We start from the raw sequence: 19,025 nt of genomic DNA on the forward strand, positions 1-19,025 counted from the left end.
AAATTACTGCTCCACTACATGTCTACCTTAAGTTCTGTTTTTAGGACCTTTTGTCATTTCTAACAAGCGGCAGCCAGGAATCGGCACAAACTCCCCCTTCCCCCATGGCCGGACACCATGTGCATCACAAATCTTTATTGAGTCCCATCCTGCTCTGACATGTCAGGATGAGCTGGAGCAGGGCCGAGAGGGACAGCTGCTCCAGAGGCAGTGAGTAGAGGAGCTTGGGCAGAGTCTGCAGAAGGGCAGGGAATCTGCTGGGGACTTGCTCCTGGCCACAGATGCTTTGGGCTGTTCTGATCTCAGAGAGATTCATCCAGAGGTACCCATCCCTTTGACTCGAGGTGATACTGGAGTTGCAGCCTGGGTGGTACAGCAGCACAGGAACAGCCGCAATGCCACAGTGATGTCTTCGGTGTCAAACAGGCCCCTGGCATCAGGGGAACGTCTCTGGGAGACCGAGGGGACACGGTGCCCGTCGGGGTCTTTCCACAGCACCTCCGGTTGCGGGAACCATCTGGCCGATCGACACAGCACCCGGATGCCTCCGGCCTCGTAACCCTCCAGAGAGAGCTGAGGGACAGAGCTTGTGGCTGGGGAAGAGCCCAGAGTCGGGGTCAGGGAGGGATGGGCTCAGCTCCAAGGGATACCAGGTCCAGGGCCACTGGGTCCATCGCTGGCGGTGTCACAGTTCTGCTGGGTGCTGGGAGAGAACAGGGGCTGCAGAAAATGGCTGCTGTAAGGAGCTGCTGGAATTCTCTGAAGGCCCCAGACTGTAAATATCGGCCAATTCAAGGCCAGAGTTGCTGCTGAGCCCATTGGCAATGGTCACAGCATCTCTGGGAATCACATATAGGAGAAAAAAAAAATGTAGGCAGCTGCATTTTGCCACTGGGGAAGGGAATGAGAAGATGTAACAAGCTGTGCAGACACCAAGGCTGGGGACGGCGGGGGAGGAGGTGGCCCAGGTGCCGGAGAGAAAGATGCCCCTGCAGCCCCTGGAGAAACCCATAGTGGGGGGTTGTGTGTGTCCTCAGCCTGTGCAAAAGGCCCAGACCGCACCTGCAGCCCGTGGAGGGGCTTCACGCTGGATGGAGCAGGTGGAAACATAGAGAAGACGCTGTTACCCACGTTGGAGCAAGCCCCTGCCAGCACTTGCAGCCCATGGAGAGAAACAGAGACACAGAAATGAGACTTGAGCCAGAACAGGTTTGCTGGGAGAGGCTGGTGACCCTGTGGAGAAATGGGACTGAGAGACACTGTGATTTATGACTGCACCCATAGCAGTGACCCACGCCAGGGCAACTGGTGAATAGATAAAGCCCTGTGGGAAAGGATTCACATTGGAGAAGTTCATGAAGGACTGTCTGCCGTGGGTGGGACCCCACGGGGCAGCAGGGGAAAGGTGTTGAATGAATGCCCCCCTCCCGGGCCGAGAAGGAAACCAACTTGCAAGGAACTGACCGAAAACCCCATTTCCCCAGTCTCTGCCCCTCCCTGTGCCATAATGAGGAGGAAGAAGGGAGTGAAATCATGACTAGAGTGAAGTCTGCTAAGAAGGGAGTGTGGGTGGGTGGGTGGGTGGGTGGGTGGAGGGGAGTTAGAGGTGTTTTAAGATCTGGAAAAGGAAAACAACTCATGAAGAAGTGACTGAGAACCCCATTTTCCCAGTCCCTGCCCCTCCTGTGCCACAATGGGGGAGGAAGAAGGGAGCAAGTTCATGACTAAAGGGAAGTCTGCTGAGAATGGAGGGGTGAGGGGAAAGTGCTACAGAGAACACCATTTTCCCTAGTCTCTCCCCCCCATGCCTCAACGTGAGGGAAGAAGGGAGTAAAATCGTGACTAAAGCCTGCTAAGAAGGGAGCGGGGAGGGGGGGGGGGAACGTGTTTTAAGATCTGGTTGCATTGTTTTAAGATCTGGTTGCGCTCCCAACTCTGGTTTCACTCTCTGTGTGTGCAGTGTAATAAATTCGAGAGATTTCTTTCCTTCACTCTGTGTTGAGTCTGTTTTGCCCATGTCACTGATGACAGGATGACCTCTCCCTGTCCTTACCCTGACTCCTCAGCCTCTCAATATATATTTTCTCCCCTGTCCAACTACAAAGGGGATTAATAGACTGACTTTGGTGGGCATTTGGCCTCCAGCCAGGGCTAAACCACCACACCGCTTCAGTCCAGAGAATGGCTCCCTGCCAGCCCACCCAGGCTCTCTGGAGTTCAGGCCAAAAGTCAGGAACCCCCCAAAGCCAAGTCCATCCTGGGGTGTCCTGTGTGAGGAGGTTTACTGAGGGAAGGGGTTAGAAGGACTCACCCATCTCTCTGGATTACCACCGGTCTGAAAAGCAAAGCCAAAGGAAGAGGAGGTCAGGAGAGCAGCTTGCTTCCTCAGCAGAAACATCTCAAGAGGGTCTCTGGGACCTTCATACCAGCCAGACACTCTGGTCGTGCTTCCTGTCCTGCCACCCACACCCCACCGCGTCCCCATCCCATTACGTCTTTCACCAAAGAGCTTTTTGATGAAGGCAACAGGTCCCTAGGGGGCAAATGTACCTTTCCTTCTCCAGAGATACGCACCGATGCAAAAGAAGAGCACAACAAAGAGCGAGAAGACCATGAGGAGCACGAGGGGCACGACCAGACCAACTATCCAGGGACGGGCATTGTGGAAAAAGGGAGCTGAGAAACAAACAGATCCACAGGGAAAGGGACTAATTTACAATCACGTCCATGGGGAGAAGGACCAAGAGACCCCCGCCCCACACCTCCCAGCCCTTGTCCCGTGAGCCCTGGCCTCAAGGGGACAGAGTCCTCCCATGCCCCCACACCCCCACACTGCACCCCAAGCCCAGCCCAAAGCTGCTCCAAGCAAGGCAGCCAACCCCCGCCCTGCTCCAGCGCCGCAGGGGCTGGCTGCAGCCGTCTCACCGGAGATGCGCAGGGACGCCTCCTGCTCCTGGGCCAGGCGGCGGTTCCTGACCACGCAGGACCGTTTCCCCTCTCCTGTCCCTGTCACCACGATGGCGTCTTCGGTGTCAAACAGGCCCCTGGCATCAGGGGAACGTCTCTGGGAGACCGAGGGGACACGGTGCCCGTCGGGGTCTTTCCACAGCACCTCCGGTTGCGGGAACCATCCGGCCGATCGACACAGCACCCGGATGCCTCCGGCCTCATAACCCTCCAGAGAGAGCTGAGGGCCAGAGCCTGTGGCTGGGGAAGAGCCCGGGGTTGGGGTCAGGGAGGGATGGGCTCAGTTCCAAAGCCACCACCGCATCCCTGAGCATACCCCTCACAGCTCCCACCAAACCCACCCCAGCCTGTGCAGGAACCACCCAGCACTGATGCCCAACAGCCCCAGATCTCCCCCCAAACCTCTCGGCACAGCAAGACCGAGCTGCCCAGCTTCAGCACCTCCAGGCAGCGTCTGCACCCAAGGCTTCCAGACACCGTGCCAGCTCTCCTGGGGCACCAAGGGAAGCACACAAGCCTAGGGACACCACAACCACCCCTGCAAACACCACACAGGACACAAACCTGATACTTCCAGATACACTTCAGCTTCATCATAAGAGGCATCATCCATCACGGCGCAGATGTACAGACCATCATCAGAGGGTCTCAGCCCAGAGATTCGCAAGTCCAGGCTGCCTCTGGAGAGACCATCTCTGATCAGCTCTGTCCTCCCAACATATTCCTCCATCTGCTCCCAGGACACGTCCTCCCCATGTCGGTAGTGGTGCACTGTTTCGGTGACATCATGACGGATCCACCTGATGTCCCAGCTCTGAATGTCCATGGCTGGGGACAAGTGACATGGCAGCACAACATCCTGCCCCACGGTGACACGGAGAGGGTGGTCTGGTCCCACCACTCTGAAGTCAGCTTGGCCATGGACAAGGACACAGAGACACGGAGATGGTGCCTACGTTAATTGAGGGCATTGGAGGCCAGGGCTGAGCTTGGTGTGAGTGGTGCATGCTCCATGCTACGGGTGTTGCTTCGCCCTGTAATGGTCCAGAGACTCCAGAGAAACTGGTGTAGGAGTGGAAGGACTGGAAGGAGATGGAGGTTTCCCAGGGGCGGGGACCTGGTCCAGAAAACAAACTCGAACCCAGTCAGCCCCACTCTAGCCACAGCAGCCAAGGGAAAGTTAAATTATGCAGGGCCAAGCTCCAGGCTGGGCTCCCCCCACCCCATGGCAGCTCCCTGCCCCACATCACCCACCCAGAGTGGGCAAAAGCCCCCACCAGCCCTGCAGGATCCCTACCTGATCCCAGCTGGAGCACGTGGAGAGTCACCCAAAACCTCAGGAAGCCCAAGGTGCTCGCCGGGAGACACATCTGCTGCCACACTGGAGAGGAGGGAGGGGAAGGGAGGTAGAGGAGAGTGATGGGGGTCACAGCCACCCCAGAGGGGATCTGGCAAAGAAGGGCTGCCCCTGCCCCCAAAGAAGGGCTGAAATCCCCAGAGCCCCTGCACCAGCACCCTGATGGAACCAGAAACTGGTGCTCAAGGGCAGGACAGGACCGCAGACAGGTCAGCAGGGCAGCCCCTGCTCTGCCCCACGGCCCCTCTCCAGGATTTATCCCAAATCCCGTATCAGCTCGAAACGCAGGGAAATGCTCTAAACGCCCTGGAGAAGGGAATCTTCTCGCAGCAAGGAAATGAGCTCTGGGACTCTGGGAGGAGAAGCTTCCCGTCAGGGGGTGGGATTTGAGGCCCTGCAGCACAAACAACAAGCTGACATTCCACATCTTCCTGCCAAAGGCTTGGAAAGCTGGAATCTAAACTCAACAGCCATGGTGTCTGTGAAGCGGGTCGGCTTTATCCCAGCACCAGGCAGACTGGAGATCGCTCCTCCTGATGTGGCAGCCAGTTTCTCAGTCAGAATGTTGTGAGAAACCGTGTCAAAGGCTTTACTGTCTCTCCATGTCCCCCACTATTTCTGTGCTCAACCCCTGTGGAGACCAGCAGAGAGCAACACCCAGTTCGATATGAATTTCAGGTGAAGCCGTTTATTGGGTGAAATCCCACAGATTAGAGACATTTGTTACTGCAAACGCGGCAAGCTGAAAAACTGCTACTTGGTTACACACACTGTTCACACCCCACTGATTGGTTAGTGATTATAACGAGTTCTGATAACCCATCTTATCGCTAAATATCCTTAGTTTACCTTTGATGCCTAAAAGCATCCGCACACCGGCTGTGTGACCATCTTATTGTGGCTGGTTCTGGGAAGGAAGAAGCTGGGTGCTGCTCGGGGAGGACAGCGGCCAGAGCAGCGGCTGGAGAGGGGCGTGGCCATGCAAATCGAGAGCAGCGGAGCGCGCACGGGCTGCTGGGAGTGCTCGGTGCGGAGTTCTCCGACGGTTTTCCGGAGCCGGGAGCAGCGGATCCCGGCGGAAAGAGGCGGAATAGGCAGGGGAATGCGAATCCGAGCGGGACGGGAGGGTGTTTTGGGGCCGATGTCGAGCATCCGTGATGTGTGTGAGTGTCGGCAGGGGTGTGTGGAGGTGCTGGGTGTACAGTAGTCATCGCTTCTCGGCCTTTTGGCTAAGATCAAGTGTAGTATCTGTTCTTATCAGTTTAATATCTGATACGTCCTCGATGAGAGGACTTTATATTAAACGGATTTTTGGCCTTGGGAGTTGGACCCGGAGCTTGCTCCCTCCGGTCCGCGCATCGTCCCGGTATTGCAGTGCCTCCGGGAGCGGTGCACCCCGAGATGGTCAAAGACAGATGGATCTGGGCTCTTTTATTTCCTCTACCGGAGTTTCCCCTGACCCGGGACATCCCGATCCCTTCCCCCTTGAGGGATGCGGATCCCTGGAGCGGGGTCCCGGGGTGGGGGATTACCCGGCTTCCTGCCTGTCTGGAAACAGACTGTCTGTCTGCTGACAGATGGTCCCTGTCTGTCCCCACAGGGATCTGAGTGAGTAGGGGGCTCCTCCTTATCCATCCCAAGAACTTCCTTCCTTCTGATGCTTCCTCCTTATCCGTCCCAGATGCCACCTGCCTTGGGATGCTGGGGTCACGAGTCACAGCCTTGCTCCCATTTATTTTGTTCTCATCAGTTTTCCCTCCAAGCATCTTGCAATAGTTAGTAATTGAATTTACTCTTATTGAGGTGTTAGTTATTATAAATGCGATTTCTTATGCTCCCTTATATACGTCCCCCCCCATCAAACGTGCCAGAGTGTTGGGAACAGCCTGTGCAGTTTGCTCTGTCCCCAGATCACAAACGTTCCCTTCACACCCTGAGCTCCTCAGCTCCTTTTTTCATTCTTTCTCCCCCTCCCTCCCTTCTGCCAGGATGTTCAGCAAGGAGAGAAGAAGATGGACAAACAGCTCCTCCAACAAGGGAAGGTAGAATGGCCTGGAAGCCCGGCTGATCCGCTGCCCACCAGCGCCAACAAGTCATGACAGGGAGAATAAGCCCTGCCTTTGTGGTGGGGACTTTGTAGCTGGTGTAAGTGGGGCTGGGGGCTTCATCTGCTCTGTGCTGAGAGAGGCAGCATCTAGTGCTAGTGCTGGCAGCCTGACTTGAAGGCAGGAGATCCCCAGCGCTGGCTGTTCAAAGGGATCGATCCTCCTCCCGTCTGACACGGAGGAGTTTTGCCTCGGTGGGGAATCCTGTTCTCCCCGGGAAGGAGAAACGTGAGGGAAACACAGGGGGTGCCGGGATTCTCGGGGTGGGAACCCGGGGGCACCCCGAGAAGCCTCAGCCCGGCTGCCCGCGCAGCTCCCTCCCTCCCTCCCCGCATCCCCGCCCTTCTGGCTCGGGCAGGGCAGGGGGAGCGGGGTGGCTGCGGGACCCAGCCGAACCCAGCGGGACAGGGGAAACCCGCCCCGTTCCCGCCCGCGGGGTTCGGCCGTTCCCGGCGGGTTCGGCGGCCGGTCGCGCGTCGCCGTTGCCCGGGCAGCCGGTCCGGCCGGTGCCGGGCGGGGCCGTTCAACGCTTCCCAAGTCCCCGCTCCGTGTCCCGGGACACGCGTCCTGCCCACCCGCCGCTCTCGCTCAGTCGAGCCTTCGGCCATGGCTGAGCCGGTCGGTGCTGCGGGAGCGGAGACAGGCGCCGAGCGCCGGGAGAGCGCTGGGGAAAGGGCTCGGTAAGCCCCGGGTCTCCGTCCTCTTCCCCGCTGAGCCGGGGGGAGGAGACCGGAGGGGGAACCTGCCCAGGGGCCGGGCCGCCGGCCGCTCCCACCCACCTGCGTCCCTCGGGCCGCAGAACCTGCGGTGGGGGGGCGGAGAGAGAGAGGAGCGGAGAGGAGAGGAGAGAGCCGCCCCTCTCCTGCCCGGGCTCTGCCTCCCCAGACAGGCGGCGGGAGGAGCCAATGGCGGGGCTGCCCCGCACAGCCCTGGGAGGGGCGGCCGGGCAGGGCCGGGCCGGGCAAGCGGGGGGCAGAGCCGGGGAGGGACGGCCCAGCCCGGCCCAGCTCCGCCCAGACAGGCAGCGGTCGGAGCCAATGGCGGGGCTGCCCCACCCCCTGGTGGGAGGGGCCGGGCCGGGCCGGGCGCGGCGCAGGACGGGCGCGTTCCCGCCGCGGGCTGCCGGTGCCTCTGTGCCGATGGCTGCCGGGGCCCCTGGGCGGCCTCTTGGCCGCCGCCCGCCGCGCCCCCCGAGCCGTCCCCGGCCGCGCCGCCGCTGCAGAGGCCGCCCCCCAGGTCAGCGCTCCGGCCCGAGGCCTTAGGGCCGCCCGAGGGCCTCGCCGGGTCCCTGAGGCCCCGCGGCCTCCCGGGTGCGGCCTGCGGGACCTCTCCTGGGCGTTGGAGCCCAGGGCGGGAGCGGAGCTGCGGGTCCCCCCGCCCCGAGAAGGCCCCTGGCGACCCCGCCCCCCTTGGCCCCCCGGGGGCTTTTCCGTCTGGGAAGCGGGGAGTTGGGAAAGAAACGGGCCCTGGGAGCGCGCGTGGGGCAGGAGCAGAGGGCTCTGTGTGTGTGTGTGTGTGTGTGAGGGGGAGCAGCGGCTGGGGGGGAGTCCCGGCGTAGGGCGTGTGGAGACACGGGGCTGCCTTCCCGGGGCTGAAGCGGTGCCGGCGTCCCGGAGCTCCCAGGCACAGATGGTGGGTGGTTGTGGGGTTGGAATGGACCGGAGAGTGTGGGTGGTGAACCCCCCGGGCAAGTAACTCAGCGTTGTGCACAGGGGCATTGCCCCGCTGAAGGGCAGTGTGTGGCTTGGGGGGGGTTAACCTGTGCAGAGTGAAACAAAGCCCCTTCCACGTTAGCCAAAGCCATGTGTTTGGTGCTGGGAACAAGTGTAACTCATGAAGAAGCATTAACAGAAGGGAATCACCCCCTCTAGTGGGATAATCAGCGGAGCCTTGGCTGGGAGAGGCGGGGGATGCTCTGCGGTGTCTGTGAGTGTGTCTGAGATGATCCCAGGGGGGCTTGGAAGGGGAACTACAGCAATTAGCTCTGGGAGTTTTGCTTGTGTGAAGCTCAGCCGTGGTTGTAAATCCCTGTTCTGTGTCTTCTCTCCTCAGCTCTCATCCGCCTTTGGAACATCCTGATGGGCAGGAACCTCCAAAGCTACAACCAGGTGGCGCCCATGACAAAGGTAGTTCACAGCCCTGGTTCTCCTGGGGTTTGGTGTCCGTTGGAAAACTGAGGGGTGTCTGAAAGTGCAGAAGGGTGTGCAGCTTGGAATGAATCCCAGTGCTTTGGGTGGGATTGAGGAGCTGGGCTGCCATGCAAATGGCAATCCGAACCCCCTCTGAAGTCACGCTGTCACGTGTCCTGCCTTTGTTGTTTAGATGCTGCCATCCCTGGGTGTGAGGAGAAGGCTGAAGAGGTTTCTGCTGCTGCGGTGAAGGTCCCATCCAGGGCAGCAAGGAAACGCCGAGCTTCGGGCAGCGATGCCGCTCCAGGAGCAGAGTCTGTGGGAGAGGTTAGCAGAGACTTTCCTGAACCTGTGCAGCCTCAGGCTCTTCTTTGCCCTTGACAGCAGGCGCCTCTTGTGTGCTGGGTTTGCCTGGCTCAGGTTTGCCTGCTCTGCTCTGGCACGTGGAGCTGAGGAAGGAGCATCCAAACTACATGACCTTGGGAGAAGAATCGCCTGCTTCCTCTGGATAAAGCCCTCTCTGCTGGGTTGGGTATCCAGCGGCCCGGGAGAGGATTCCCCTAGGACTTTGGCTCTGTATAAACGAGTCCTGAGCTGCTTGACCCCTTAGTTTGGTTGGGAGGTGCCGTGTTCTTTTTCTTACTGCCCCGTAGAGTGAGAGGAGTAAGAAACCCTCGTGCTCTGTTATATGTCCCTGAGAGCACCATTGACTCTTTGTTTGTACAAAACCCCTTTCTGAGGGGCTCAGCTCTCCCCGAGCCAGAGTCAGGGCTGAACTCCGGAATGCTGAGGAGCTGCCCGAGGGGAACAGGGCAGGAAGCCTGAGGGGGTTTAATCCCTGCGTGGGGGAGAGCCCCTATTAACAATCAAACCCAAAGGGCAGCGTGCTGGTCAGAGATCCTGCCAAGATCCTTCTGCTGCGCTCTGAGCCAGCAAATCCTGGTCCCTAAATCGGACCAGAGCTGCCTCCCTTTCCGGAAGCTTCCGCTGGCTTGGGCTGGTGTTCAGGTTAAACTCAGGTTGGTGCTTTGTTTGTTTCTGTTCCAGACTCAGGCCCTGTCATCTGAGCCTGCAGTGAAAAGACCCAGAAGTTGTGTGCCAGGAGAAGAACTGGTGCAGACTGGTAAGGCTGATGTCAGGGCGTGAGCTTGTTTCTCCTGCGCTCTTCCTGGCGTGTGGTGCGACTCTCCCCCTCGGCTCACAGACGGGCTGTGGCGGCATCGCCCCTCGGTAGCGTCTGGCAGTGCTGGGGTGGGAACTCAGTCTCTTCCCTGCATCCCTGCGCTGCTGCTGGGTCGGGGCCGGGCGTTTCGCTCGGCATCTCAGTCCCGGAGCTGCCTTGGATGCAGCCAGCTCCAGCTGCGATACGGCCGCTGCCAGCTGGCCAGAAGGAAACTGGTTTGGTTTGGGGTGTTAGATCCCCAGAACCCTTTTTGGGGTTGAATCTGGGCTTCAGCCTGGCGATACCTCGTGCCCAGGGCAACTTGCTGCAGTTGCCAGTAAGAAAATCTGAGCCTGTTCTAAAGCAACAGAACACAGGGAATGTGGGGACGTAGGGGAGAGAGGAAACATTGACCTTTGGGGAAGCTCATCAACCTCCTCAGTTGCCTTTAACAGTGGCTGATTTGCTTACGCTCTCCTCTCGTAGATCAAATACCTTGTGAGACTCCCTCGGGCAACGGAACACTCTCCCTGTGGGACAAGACAGCTCCTTGTGCCAGGTAAAACCCTTGTGTTTGCTTTGACTTTCTTCTCTGAAAGGTTTGCTTTCCATTTCATTCCTGAACTTCCTCTGTGCTGCCCAAAATCTGTCTCTGAGTCCACATAGGGATGTTTTTCCAAGGTTTCCTGGGCTGCTGTCCTAAGGGAGGTGAACCTTCAGTAGCTTTTTATTTTTCCTTCCTCCCCTCCCAACTAGAGAAGATTTTTATTTTAATTTGGGGACGTGAAATGTAAGGTAATGACAGGGGATGCCAGGTTTTTCTCTCTTCCTTTCCACCTCTCCTGGTCCTTCTCGCACAACTTAGAGGCAGTTTTCTCTTTTGGGTAACACTAAGGTGACCAATTTGACTCCTGCCCCTCTGGTCTGCCCGAGTTCAGAGTCACCCAGCTGAGTGTGAAGGGTCTCTGCACAGGAATGCCTGCTGTGTTTTGTGGTGACACCAGTGCAGGATGTTTCTGTCCAGGGGTTTGACAGTCTCGTTGTACTTCAGGTATTTCTATTGCTGTAGCTGTGGCTCCCCACTCACATGTAGACAGTTGTGTAGGAATAAACTGTCTCCTTTCTGGTGCTCTGACATGTGTCAATAGCAAATGCTGTGCTTGTAAACACTGTGGTTCTTCTCTGTTGCTTTTTCCTGCACCAAAGTGCTCCAGCCTCCTCGACTCCTCCAGCCTCCTCGATTCCTCCAGCCTCCTCAACTCCTCCAGCCTCCTCGACTCCTCCAGCCTTCCCCCCTGCTCCAGTCTTGTACAATCCTCCAATCTACACCATGGCTCGAATCTACTCTGGAGTTAAATCACACACCAGTCTTCCACCCTACTGCTGTGTTCCATCCTACTCCGGTGTGCCGTCCTACTACTACCGTGTGCCATCCTACTACTACATCGTGCCATCCTACTGCCACGTGCCATCCTACTCTGCTGTTCCATCCTTGCTGTGTGTTCCATCATTGTCCAGTCTTCCAACCTTCTCCAGTCAACCAGTGACAACTGTGTATCACCTGGACCAACAGAAATAGGGAGGAGATCCCTTTCCATCTGGGACCTGTGAGTATCCCCATGACTCGTACCTGTCCCACTTGGTGGGTAGACTGTAGCTGCACCACACAGCAGGAGGACGTAGTATCTGGTTGTCTGGACTTGTGGAGGGTGACACATTACTGCACCCCCTTAGGTACCCGCTACTTAACTCAGGCTTGTGGTTACGTGGTGCTCTTTAGTCCCTTTTTCATGCTGTTGGTGACTCTCTCTGTGGCAGCAGAGCTTTGAATCCACATAAGCTGGTGGTTGTAACATCATGTGTTGGAGGGCAGACACCAGGTATTGTCCCAGCCCCCGGCCTGGGAACTTCCTCTGCCCAAAAGCTTTTGTATTTCCTCTTCCTGGAGGTGCACCTGGTGTGTGGGTACAGGGTGGGCATTGCAGTTCCTTGCTTGGTTCTCCTGTTCCTCCTCTGACAAGGCGTGGTCTGGGGGCTTCCTAAATGAGCTTCTGCTGTTGTGGGAGTCTCCTTCAGCCGGGCGCGCGCTTGCTGGGGTCGGCACTTCGGGGTGGCCTCAGCAGGGCAGAGCTGCGCTCCCCGCCCCTAACGAACCGGGTGTTTGTGCCTCCTTGCCACCCTGACTTCCTATGTAACAGCTTTCTCTCTCCTTCTCTTTCCAGAGTCACATCCCTCACTTCCACAGGAAGATGGTGTGGGACATAATCCACCAGCAGCTGCTGTGAGACGGGCACCACTGCAGTCACACTGTGATCCCCTTGGACTGACTCTTAGTTTAGTTTAGTTAAGACTCTTTAGTTTAGTTTAGACTCTTAGTTTAGTTTCTTTTCTGAAGTTCAACCAACTCCCTGCAACATGGGGTTGGGTTTGTTGTTCTGTTTTTGTCTGTTAAATGTGAAAAGAGAAATATTTATTTATTTTATTGCATTAAATATTTAAATTTTATAAAAAAAAAAAAGCTGTCCTGGTGTGAAGCTGTTTGGGGCCAGAGCGGCATTGAGCCTATAAACAATATTTCAAGAATCGTGTTGGAGTGGGGTTTTTTGGGGTTCTTTCTGTTTTTTCCCCTCATATTCTCACAGCTCCCTCTCAGTGCCCTCGCGCACGCTCCTGGCCCATCTGGGGATATGGTCACCAGTCTGTGTTCATGTCTCTCTCTCAGCACCCACCAACCTCCACCACCTGCCAGGGCAGCAGCAGCAGCAGCCCTTCCCTGCACCCTCCCACTCACCTGGGACAGACCAGAGGTTGGTCCATGCTTGGGGCCTGCTCGGTGGGTGCCTGAGGGATTCCCTCCGCCCCCCAGCCTGACACATCTCCCTCTCCCCCCTGCAGATCTGCCAAGCGGCAGCTGCTCAGAGCTCCCCATTTCCAGTACCAGTCTGCCTCTGGCAACCCCCTCACTGCTCAGTCACGGCATCGCTCCTCTGCCTGGCACTGTGCTTCAGGGACCACACAGCTGCAGACACCCAGCAGCCTGCTTACACCAGCGGCCCCCCAGGGACAAGCACAACTGTTCCTGCCCTACAGCCATCAGGGGACAGCAGCATCGCTTCCCCAGTACCACCCGCTCCCTGTCTGCACACAGTCCATCCTCTCCCGTGGAGACACAGACAGTCCGGTCCCCATGGATGTGGACAGTGTCTCAGGCTGGGACACCTGTCCTGTCCCTATGGATGTGGACACTGTCACAGTCTGTGACATCTCTGTGGACACAGATGTCCCCATGGAAGACGACACCCTGCCAGGCTCCACCATCTCACTTAGCCCTGTTGCAGGGATGGGGGGGAAATGAGAGGACGAGAGGGATGGAGGGAGGGAAGAAGGGTGTTGATTCTGTAGTTAGTACCTTTGATTACTGTTTTGTTCCGATTTTTCATTAAAAGCCATTTCTTGAGAACCTTTCTGTGTCTGCAGGGGATGGGCGGGGAGTGCAGGGGGCACCAGGCAGCACAGATCCCAATGGGCACAGTATAGTCACCCCAGAGATCCCCTGCAAGCACCCTATAGACACCCCATAGATCCCTTGTGGGCACCCTATAGACACCCTATAGATCCTCTGTGGGCACCCTATAGGAGCCTTATGGGAACCCTATAGACACGCAATGGGCACAACACAGTCACCCCATAGATCCCCTGCGGGCACCCTAATGACACCCTATAGGTCCTCTGTGGGCACCCTATAGATGCCCTATGGACACCCTACAGGAACCTTATGAGAACCCTATAGACACCCAGTGGGCACAGTATAGGTACCCTATAGATCCCCTGTGGGCACCCTATAGACACCCTATAGATCCCTGCAGGCACCCTACAGTCACCCTATGGGGAGGGTTGTGGGTACCCCCGGAGGTCTGGGTGGCCCAGAGGGTCCCTCACCTGCCGGTCCCTTGAGTCCCGGGGCCTTCTGGGGGGTGGGGGCCCAGCGACGCTGCCCCCCCTTCCCTCCCCCTCCCCGGCCATGCTGGCCCATGGTGGCCCTGGAGGCTGCTGGCAGCCGGGAGTGCTGGGGGGGCCTCTGTGCCAGGGGGGTGCCGCACGGCGGGGACAGCGACTGGACGGGGACCAGTGCTGGGGGGGCTGGGGGGGCTGGCGCGTGTCCCCCCTGTGCTGGCCTGGGGGGGATGCTGAGCCCCCCACTCTGGCCTGTGCCACCTCCTGTCCCCCATTGTACCTGGGGGAGCTGGGACCTTTGGGGGGCTCTGGGGGGGCTGGGGAGGATCTCTGGGGGTCAGCAGGGACAGGGTTGGGGGTGTCCAGCCCCACCCTGGATGTGACCCACAGACCGACCCTCTCACTGCCATGAGCCACTTTATTAATTAACCAAACCCCTTAATTGGGTGGGAGCGGGGCCCAATCCAGGAGGGATGGGAGGGGTGGATTGGGGTGGGGTGGGGGGTCTCACCCAAAACTGTGGCCCAGGGGAATAAATCTGGGACATTTCTCTGTGGGGATGAACCTTGGTTCTGCTCCCCCACCCCCTCCAGGGCTCGCTGAGACCACCCCCAGCCCCCCTCCTCCCCCTCCAATTCGGGGGCTCCTTGGGCTCCCAGCCCTTTGCTTTCTGCCACCCTCTCCTCGTCCCTCTGGGTCCCCCCACCAAGACCCCCTGCCCCCTCTCAGTTCAGTCTGGGGACTTCTTCCCTTCCCACCACCCCTCCTGGGATCCCTCCCCCCTCCAATGCTACGGGGACCCCCCTTGTGTCCCCCCACTCCCAGGGACACCCTCACCCTCCTGGCGCTGGCCCTGTGCCTGAACCCTGAGGGGCACCCGGTCCCGCCATGGAGGAGACGTGAGTGTCCCAGGGAGGGGGGTGGGGGTGGGCCCTGGTGTCCCCCCACATCTGAGCCCCCCCTGAAGCCCCTCACCGCAGCGTCCCTTCGCTGGAAGCCTACGAAGCCGCCATGGTGCTGAGCGGGGTGGGGGACGCGCTGGGCTACCGGGGGGGTCTCTGGGAGTACTGCACCTCCGGAGCCCAGATCCACGCCGAACTGGCTGAACTGGGAGGGCTGGGGGCCATCACCCTCGAGCCCCCGCAGTGGCCCGTCAGCGATGACACCGTCCTGCACCTTGCGACTGCCGAGGGCCTGGCCACAGGTTGTGCCCCCCCACTGCACCCCTTAGATGCGGGGGGGGGGTCCCCAGTGTACCCCAGGGATGGGGGAGGTGTGTGGGGGGCTGTACAGGGTGGGATCTGGGGGTTCCTCAGAGCTTGGGGGGAATTTTATGGGGAGGATCTCACCATTGCACCCCACAGATGAAGGGGAGGGTCCCCAATGTAACCCAGGGATGGGAGGCGGGGGGGTAGGGGGTATATCCCTGGGCTGTACATGGGGGGTTTGGGGGATCCTCAGAGCTTGGGGGGATTTTTATGGGGGGGGAATGTCACCATAGGCCCCCACAGATACAGGGGAGGGTCCCCAGTGTACCCCAGGGATGGGAGGGGTGTGTGTGTGGGGATTCCCTGCTGTACATGGAGGTCTTGGGAGGACCTTTAGGGGATTTCTGAAGGGGGGGTGGGGGCAGGTCACCATTATCACCCTGCCCCAAACTAGGGGGGGCTTTTAGGTGCCCCCAACCACCCCCTGACGGGTGGGGGCTCCAGAGAGTCTCTGAATGTCCCCCCAAAACCCCATGGGGGCTGTTCCCCATCTCCCCTTTCCTGGGGGTGGGTTCTATTGTACCCGAAAGCTTTGGGGGGTCAGTGGGGGGGGGGGGGGAATCAGTGGGGGGGTGTGCCCACATGTCCCTGCATTCGAGGGGTCCGGGGGAGGGCTGTGGGTGCCCCCGCCCAGAGGGGCCTCACGCCGTGCCCCCAGGGCTGGAGGGGGAAGCCCTGCTGCAGGAGCTGGCTCAGCGCTACGTGGCTGCCATGAGCGACATGGAGGGCCGCAAGCCGGGCCCCACCAGTATCCTGGGTGAGTGGGGGGTCGGGGGGGCCGGGGGGGTCAGGTCAGGGGGTCTCACGGCCCCAACCCTTCTCCCCAACCCCCCCTGCCAGGCACCTCGCAGCTGCGGCCTGGGGAGCCGGCGGGGTACCGCATCCCCTTCAACCCCACGGGCAGCGGGTGCGGGGCCGCCATGCGGAGCCTGGCCATAGGCCTCAGGTGGGGCGGGGGGCACAGGGGTTGGGGGGGTTCAGGGCTGGGGCGGGGACGTGGGGGGGGTACAGGGAGGTGGGGGGGTTTCAGGGCTGGGGGCGGGGACGTGGGGGCACAGGGGCCTCGGGGAGGGTTCAGAGCTGAGGGTGGGGACATGGGGGGGGCACGAAGGGTCTGGGCGGGGACATGGGGGTACAGGGGGCTCGGGGAGGGGAAGGGTGTCAGACTGGGGGTGGAGATATGGGGGGGCACAGGGGGTTCAGGGAGGGGTCAGGGCTGAGGATGGGGACATGGGGGGCACAAAGGGTTCGGGGAGGGTCTGGGTGGGGACATGGGGGAACAGGGGGCTCGGGGAGGGGTGTCAGGGCTGGGGGTGGGGATATGGGGGGGCACTGGGGGCTTGGAGGGGGGGCTGTCAGGGCTTGGGGAGGTTTCATGGCGGGGACAGGGGTCGGGGGTGGAAGGGCTGGGGTGGGTTACAGGCGGTCACGGGGATGGGGGTGAGCGGCTGGACAAGAGGACACGGGGACACGGAGGGGGGGACATGGGGGTGTCAGAATTGGGGGGTGGGGATATGAGGGTGTCAGGCTGGGGTAGGGGCCATGGGGGGGACCCTGGCGTACAGGAGTGTGGGGGATGGGCCATGGGGGGAGGGGCAAATGGGGGAACAGCACATCAGGGCCAAGGGGGGGGGCAGCATCGGGACGGGGGTCCCGGCCCGGGGGCACAGGGTGGTGCCGGTGTAGGTACCCGCACGCCCGGGAGCTGCCGACGCTGATCCGGGTGAGCATCGAGAGTGGGCGCATGACCCACCACCACCCCACAGGTGGGTGCCAGGCAGGAGGGGGCAGGGCAGGGGGACACGCTGGAGCCCCTCTGAAAGCCCCATCCACACAGGGTACCTCGGGGCACTGGCGGTGGCCCTTTTTGGGGCGCTGGGGGCTCGGGGGGAGCCCCCGGAGCGCTGGGGGGCTGAGCTGATGCGGGTCCTGCCCCTGGCCTGGGACTACGTGGAAAGTGCCGGGGTGGCTGTGGGGGAAAATGCTGAGGCCTGGCCCTTCTTCAGGGATGCCTGGCACCGGTGAGGGGGCACTGGGAGGGTTCGCTGGGGTCACTGGGAGCACTGGGAGGGGGTGGTGGGGATACCGGGAGGGGCTCAGTGGGTCGCTGACATCACCCATTGCCACAAGGCTCATTCTCAGTCTTGGCAGCGCAGCGCACTGGTGTCACTGTGCTGTGCCAGAGCCTCGATGTCCCCAGTGTCCCCTGCCCCACTGTCACTGGTGTCACTGTGCTGTGCCAGAGCCTCGATGTCCCCAGTGTCCCCTGCCCCACTGTCACTGGTGTCACTGTGCTGTGCCAGAGCCTCAATGTCCCTAGTGTCCCCTGCCCCACTGTCACTGGTGTCACTGTGCTGTGCCAGTGCCTCGATGTCCCCAGTGTCCCCTGCCCCACGGTCACTGGTGTCACTGCCCAACTTGGTGCCCAGTCAATCTGCAGGGTCACCAGTGCCCACTGTGTCCCTGCTGCCCCCAGTGCCCCCAGGATGCCCCCAGTGTCCCCAACATCCCTCCAGTATCCTTAGGACCCCCCCAGTGTTGCCACCCTCAACACTGGAAGTGTGTCTGAGGAGTGCTGACCAGTGTCCCCAGTATCCCCAGTGCTCTTGGTTTCCCTGCTGTGACCGGTGTCCCCACTGCATCCACCGCTCCGGTGTCACCAGTGACCCCAGTGACCCCAGTGACACTACATGCCCACTGACTCCACTTCCCCCATTCCCCTGCTGTCCCTGCTGCCCCCAATCCCCCCACGTCCCTGCTGCCCCCCGGCATTCCCAGGGCCCCCAGTGCTCCCACTGACCTCCATGTCCCCGCAGGTACCTGGAGTCCCGGGGCCTTCTGGAGGGCGGTGGCCCAGCGACGCTGCCCCCCCTGCCCTCCCCGGCCGAGCGGGACGCAGCGTACCTGGGCTGGGCACTGCAGGGGTGGCCGGGGCGCAGCGGCCACGATGCGCCCATGGTGGCCCTGGAGGCGTTGCTGGCAGCCGGGGGGCGCTGGGAGGACCTCTGTGCCAGAGGGGTGCTGCACGGCGGGGACAGCGACTCGACGGGGACCATCGCCGCGGGGTGCTGGGGGCTGCGCTGGGGGCTGGCCCAGGTCCCCCCCGGGCTGCACCGCTGCCTCGAGCACCGCGGGCGGCTGCGCGATGCTGCCCACCGCCTCCACACGCTGGCCTGGGGGGGATGCTGAGCCCCCCCCCCCAACTCTGGCCTGTGCCACCTCCTGTCCCCTGCCCAGGGAAACACCATTGTACCCCGGGGGGAGCTGGGACTGTTGTGGGGTCCTGAAGGGGTCCCAAACAGCCCTGGGAGATCCTAGGGGCAAGCAGTGCCCTTCAAGGGCTCAAAGAAGCCCTGGAGACCACCACAGCCCCATCCTGCTGGCCCTACTTCCCTCCACTGTTAGACACCCCAGAATCTCCCCAAAGAGCCTTGGGCACCCCCACAGTAAAAAAGCATCTTCCCAAATCACTGTCTGTCCAGATTTGTGTCCTGCACCTCCTGTCCTGTCACTGCCATGGCTGAGATGTCACATGGGCAGACCTCCTGCAGCCAAACCTTCTCTAGGCTGGTCAGTTCTGGCTGACCAGCTTCTCCAAGAGGCATCCAGACATGGGGCAGCTCAGGAGCCCTTCACTGGGCTCTCACAGTTGCTCAGTCTCTTCTCCTGGTAGCCCAGAACTTGGGCCCCATGTTCAAAGGGTGGGCTCATCATCATCATCAGTGATGGGTGGAGAGGAAGGAGCCCACAAGCCCTGCAGATGCCACCCAGGATGGTAGAAGACTCTTCTGGTGGCTTCTTGTGGGCACCTTAGTGGGCACCACAGCCTGAAGGTCTTTTGAAAGACAAAGTGCTGGGCCCCCAGGGCTCAGCATCCAGAGGGTGATGGGCTGAAGGAGGGGTGGACCACTGTGGTTAATCACCCCAAAGGTGGTGTGCCCAAGGGGTCTGGGAGTCAAGGGATCCCAAGGAGATGGTGGCCCAGCACTGTTAAACACCACAGTGGTGATGGGCCCATCTGGAGGTTGGATGCTGGGGTTTCCCAGCCCATGTCTGATGGGTTCCCAGGCTTAATTATTCTAA

At 60.3% G+C, this 19,025-nt stretch overlaps 3 protein-coding genes and 1 long non-coding RNA gene across 4 annotated transcripts in view; 1 reads left to right on the forward strand and 3 right to left on the reverse strand.

Moving 5' to 3' along the window:
* Positions 1-19,025, reverse strand: part of LOC311202930 (butyrophilin subfamily 1 member A1-like) — a gene marked incomplete at both ends in the record, with an annotated part of 517,675 nt that overhangs the window by 124,721 nt on the left and 373,929 nt on the right. The gene's annotated exons all lie outside the window — the stretch shown is intronic.
* The window catches only part of LOC311202788 (class I histocompatibility antigen, F10 alpha chain-like), a gene marked incomplete at its 5' end in the record, with an annotated part of 115,865 nt that overhangs the window by 56,209 nt on the left and 40,631 nt on the right, over positions 1-19,025 (reverse strand). The window lies entirely within an intron of this gene.
* Positions 127-2,682, reverse strand: LOC311202810. The gene is made up of 3 exons (XR_014617936.1): positions 2,575-2,682; positions 2,312-2,335; positions 127-1,154 (listed from the first exon to the last, which is right to left on the reverse strand). It is a non-coding gene; the product is annotated as an uncharacterized lncRNA (long non-coding RNA).
* Positions 5,304-18,391, forward strand: LOC311202844 (ADP-ribosylhydrolase ARH1-like; the record flags this gene model as incomplete). Its single annotated transcript, XM_084277494.1, has 13 exons — positions 5,304-5,487; positions 8,482-8,555; positions 9,606-9,681; positions 11,025-11,185; positions 11,943-12,001; positions 12,616-12,690; positions 14,500-14,573; positions 14,630-14,878; positions 15,601-15,699; positions 15,783-15,888; positions 16,629-16,708; positions 16,780-16,963; positions 17,759-18,391. The coding sequence occupies 13 exons, from the start codon at positions 5,304-5,306 to the stop codon at positions 18,129-18,131; spliced, it is 1,794 nt and encodes a 597-aa protein (XP_084133620.1). The 3' UTR covers positions 18,132-18,391.

The sequence above is a fragment of the Gallinula chloropus genome, assembly GCF_964237585.1.
Source record: "Gallinula chloropus genome assembly, chromosome: 32".
In the NCBI taxonomy this organism is placed as follows: Eukaryota; Metazoa; Chordata; class Aves; order Gruiformes; family Rallidae; genus Gallinula; species Gallinula chloropus.